Source organism: Pristiophorus japonicus, chromosome 4, assembly GCF_044704955.1.
Source record: "Pristiophorus japonicus isolate sPriJap1 chromosome 4, sPriJap1.hap1, whole genome shotgun sequence".
In the NCBI taxonomy this organism is placed as follows: domain Eukaryota; kingdom Metazoa; phylum Chordata; class Chondrichthyes; family Pristiophoridae; genus Pristiophorus; species Pristiophorus japonicus.
In genome coordinates, this window is record NC_091980.1 from 155,953,946 (window position 1) to 155,958,785 (window position 4,840).

Below are 4,840 nucleotides of genomic sequence, written 5' to 3' on the forward strand. Positions count from 1 at the left end.
ATGTGTGCGCGCTAAGTCCGTGCAGAAGAGCAGGTCTCCAGTCTTCCTGGTTCAACCGTTGCCACTGGATAAAGACCTAGCTCTGTCAAGCCCGTGCCGTGACTGATGTACAACGGTCACCACACGTTAAAAAAATCCAAGCACAGGCATCTTCCACCCCTTCAATTGGAGTTCAGGACTGGAACATCGGGTCCTTCATTGAAACATCTGTGAAGTCGTGGAAGCAAGTCATCCTCGTTCGAGGGACCGTCTATGATGATGATGATGATGAGGTGCATACATTACAATGGACTAATCACCTATTTTATAAATGATCAGTAACACCTTAAAGTTGCAGTGAGGACACAGAAACCTTTATATGAGGACTGAAGGAGTGCACTCTATAGGCTGCCAGGAGGAAGGGAGCCATCTGCACCAAAGTATAGCTGAGGGGTCAAGACTAAGAGGCCGCAGATACAAGATTCAATTTAAGAGATGTAGAACAAGAGAGCAGGAGAAATTGCTCTGCTCAGAGTTGAGAGGCTGATGAAATTCACTTCCCCTGCTAGTGGTTATGGCAGAAACTAGGTCAACATTCAAGCTTAGATTGGATAGGTGGATGAAGAGAAAGGTGGAAGTGTGATTAGAACCATTTTCATACAGCATTTGATGAGGTGCCAATTAAGGTCAGCAATTTTATGAGAATACCATCAGCCCCAAGTCACACCATCCTCACTTGGACATATTGCCATTCCTTCATCATCGCTGTTCACCCACCACCCCCGTGCTCGCTGATCTACATTGGCTCCTGGACCAACAAAAAATTCTCATCCTGCTTTGCAAATCCTTCCATGGCCTCAGCCCTCCCTATCTCTGTAGCCTCCTCCAGCCCTACAACCCTCCAAGATCTCTGCCCACCTTCAATTCTGGCCTTTTGTACAACCTCAATTTTAATCGGTTTACCATTGACCCTCGAGCCTTCAGCTGCCTCGGCCGTAAACTGTGGAATTCCCTCCCCAAACCTCTCCGCCTCTCTTTCCTCCTTTAAGACGCACCTGCTCTAATATCACTTTATGTCGCCTAGCATCAAATTTTGTTTGATAATGCACCTGTGAAACACCTTGGGACATTTTATTGCATTAAAGGCACTATACAAATGCAAGTTGTTGTTGCTGGGTCAAAATACTGGATCTTCCTCTGTAACAGCACTGTGGGAGCACCTTCATCACACGGACTGCAGCGGTTCAAGAAGGCGGCTCACCACCACCTTCTCAAGGCCAATTAGCGATGGGCAATAAATGCTGGCCTTGCCAGCAACGCCCACATCCAGAGAACCTGAAAAACCTTTACAAGATGTTAGTTATGACACAATCGGAGTATTGGGTAGAGTTTTATACCCCTCTGATGTTTTGGACACATCAGAGGGGTATAAAAACAATGGTAGATACATCAGAGTAGATACATGTTGCTGTTACTGGGGGTGAGGGTTCCAGTTATAGAGACACTTGAAGCTGGGATATTTTGAAATAGAGATGGAAAGATTAACGTGTCACCCGATTGATGCCTTCAAGATCATGAAGGGTTTTGATAAGGTAAATAGCGATCGGTAATTTCAACTGGTTAGCGAGGCAGCAACAAGAGGCAGAGATTTAAAAGAAAGATGGAAAGAATGAAATGAGAGATTAGAACATGAATTAAATGAGAGACTTGTTAGAATGTGTCAGTCTGTCACACACTGCTGTTAAAGCAAAGTCCATCAATTCTTTTTAAAAAGAGATTGAGATAGTTTCTCGAGAAAGAGGAATATTAAATAGTATGGGAGCCATTCAAAATGGAAATACAAAGATATTTAATATGGAAGACTCACTTAAAGGTTCGCAGTGATCTTTAACTCCCTTCGGTACAGTCCAGTTCCTGACACATTCAAGGTCTCACAAAGGCTGTGAGCTCTATCTCCAGTCCCGTTAAATGGTCACATGCTGGCAAGGTGCCAACCCATCGCTGGATCCTGATTGGTCAGAGCCAGCAGGAGGCAGTACTGAGGCTGATTCACTCCTCTCACTCGGATCGCTTTAAACAAATACCCCACTATTAACCAGGAGCCCTGTTAGGGCCACAGGGAGTCGGTGCTGATCAGCACCCGCCCCGGGTCAAAGGGTCGGTGAGAGTCTGGGAATGGGGCCGGTGAGGGCCTGGGAATGGGGCCGGTCTGAAAATGGGGCCGGTGACGGTCTGGGAATGGGGTTGGTGACAGATTGGGAATGGGGCCGGTGACGGTCTGGGAATGAGGCCGGTAACGGTCTGGGAATGGGGTTGGTGACAGATTGGGAATGGGGCCGGTGACGGTCTGGGAATGAGGCCGGTAACGGTCTGGGAATGGGGCCGGTCTGAAAATGGGGTCGGTGAGGGTCTGGGAATGAGGCCGGTGACGGTTTGGGAATGGGGTCGGTGAGGGCCTGGGAATGGGATCGGTGAGGGTCTAGAAATGGGGTCGGTGATGGTCTGGGAATGGGGCCTCCCGTCGGGTGTCCAGAGTGCTCGCCGGCTTCAGGCGATGGGCTGCGATGTGCCGGTGTCTGGGACTGACAGCGCTCCCTGTCCCAGCACTGTGCTGGTGTCTGTGACTGACAGCGCTCCCTGTCCCAGCGCTGTGCTGGTGTCTGGGACTGACAGCGCTCCCTGTCCCAGCACTGTGCTGGTGTCTGTGACTGACAGCGCTCCCTGTCCCAGCACCGTGCTGGTGTCTGACAGCGCTCCCTGTCCCAGCACTGTGCTGGTGTCTGTGACTGACAGCGCTCCCTGTCCCAGCATCGTGCTGGTGTCTGTGACTGACAGCACTCCCTGTCCCAGCACCGTGCTGGTGTCTGTGACTGACAGCGCTCCCTGTCTCAGCACCGTGCTGGTGTCTGTGACTGACAGCGCTCCCTGTCCCAGCACCGTGCTGGTGTCTGTGACTGACAGCGCTCCCTGTCCCAGCACCGTGCTGGTGTCTGTGACTGACAGCGCTCCCTGTCCCAGCACCGTGCTGGTGTCTGTGACTGACAGCGCTCCCTGTCCCAGCACCGTGCTGGTGTCTGACAGCGCTCCCTGTCCCAGCACTGTGCTGGTGTCTGTGACTGACAGCGCTCCCTGTCCCAGCATCGTGCTGGTGTCTGTGACTGACAGCACTCCCTGTCCCAGCACCGTGCTGGTGTCTGTGACTGACAGCGCTCCCTGTCTCAGCACCGTGCTGGTGTCTGTGACTGACAGCGCTCCCTGTCCCAGCACCGTGCTGGTGTCTGTGACTGACAGCGCTCCCTGTCCCAGCACCGTGCTGGTGTCTGTGACTGACAGCGCTCCCTGTCCCAGCACCGTGCTGGTGTCTGTGACTGACAGCGCTCCCTGTCCCAGCACCGTGCTGGTGTCTGGGACTGACAGCGCTCCCTGTCCCAGCACCGTGCTGGTGTCTGTGACTGACAGCGCTCCCTGTCCCAGCACCGTGCTGGTGTCTGTGACTGACAGCGCTCCCTGTCCCAGCACCGTGCTGGTGTCTGTGACTGACAGCGCTCCCTGTCCCAGCACCGTGCTGGTGTCTGTGACTGACAGCGCTCCTTGTCCCAGCACCGTGCTGGTGTCTGTGACTGACAGCGCTCCCTGTCCCAGCACCGTGCTGGTGTCTGTGACTGACAGCGCTCCCTGTCCCAGCACCGTGCTGGTGTCTGTGACTGACAGCGCTCCCTGTCCCAGCACCGTGCTGGTGTCTGTGACTGACAGCGCGCCCTGTCCCAGCACCGTGCTGGTGTCTGTGACTGACAGCGCTCCCTGTCTCAGCACCGTGCTGGTGTCTGTGACTGACAGCGCTCCCTGTCCCAGCACCGTGCTGGTGTCTGTGACTGACAGCACTCCCTGTCCCAGCACCGTGCTGGTGTCTGTGACTGACAGCACTCCCTGTCCCAGCACCGTGCTGGTGTCTGTGACTGACAGCGCTCCCTGTTCCAGCACCGTGCTGGTGTCTGTGACTGACAGCGCTCCCTGTCCCAGCACCGTGCTGGTGTCTGGGACTGACAGCGCTCCCTGTCCCAGCACCGTGCTGGTGTCTGGGACTGACAGCGCTCCCTGTCCCAGCACCGTGCTGGTGTCTGTGACTGACAGCGCGCCCTGTCCCAGCACCGTGCTGGTGTCTGTGACTGACAGCGCTCCCTGTCCCAGCACCGTGCTGGTGTCTGTGACTGACAGCGCGCCCTGTCCCAGCACCGTGCTGGTGTCTGTGACTGACAGCGCTCCATGACCCAGTGGGTCCCTGCCTTTGGTTGCCAATGATTTCTCTTTGGACTTTCTCTGACTGCTGATGATCGCAATGGACTTACTATTCTTTCTTTGTAATTACGCATGCCTCTCATTGGCCGGAATTTTCCTTACCTTGATGGTTCCGGGGCAGCCTGTATCCGTGGTGGGTCGCGACCCTGCTGCTGGCTCCATCCTGCTGTAGAGAATTAGATGGAGCAGGTCTGGTGACGTCATTCATTATGCATTTTAAGCCAGGATCCTTAAAGGGACCCTAGCTACATTACATTTTAAGTTTAATCTAGCATAGTGGGTGTTGAATCTTTCCTGTACAATAATGTGGCGAAAATTCCGGCCTCACCGGGTGCGTACGGAGTGTGCACGGACCAAGTGAGGCCTCGCAAAGACCCGTTTTCGGGGCACGAGGCGCATGCCCCGAAAACCAGCTTTTCTCTCGACAGATCCTCCACATCCCTGGGAGAAGGACATCCGCTTGGGCGAGATTGGGCTATTTGCCCAACTCATGTCCTTCAAACTCTTACAGCTGGTAAAAGCAGACGCAGAGCTTACTTTTACCAGCGTAAGAGTTTTAAAACAT

At 53.9% G+C, this 4,840-nt stretch overlaps 1 protein-coding gene across 1 annotated transcript; it reads left to right on the plus strand.

Annotated features, from left to right (window-relative positions):
* The first annotated feature begins 1,511 nt into the window (after nt 1–1,511).
* On the plus strand, nt 1,512–4,246 carry LOC139262702 (uncharacterized). Its single transcript, XM_070877854.1, has 2 exons — nt 1,512–1,585; nt 3,118–4,246. The coding sequence occupies exons 1-2, from the start codon at nt 1,512–1,514 to the stop codon at nt 4,244–4,246; spliced, it is 1,203 nt and encodes a 400-aa protein (XP_070733955.1).
* The last annotated feature ends 594 nt before the right edge of the window (nt 4,247–4,840 follow it).

Coding starts and splice junctions, on each gene's coding strand:
- LOC139262702 (XM_070877854.1), top strand. CDS start 1,512: ATGGAAAGATTAACGTGTCACCCGATTGATGCCTTCAAGATCATGAAG. Junction 1,586..3,117: donor GATAAGGTAAATAGCGATCG/GTAATTTCAACT, acceptor TCCCTGTCCCAG/CATCGTGCTGGTGTCTGTGA.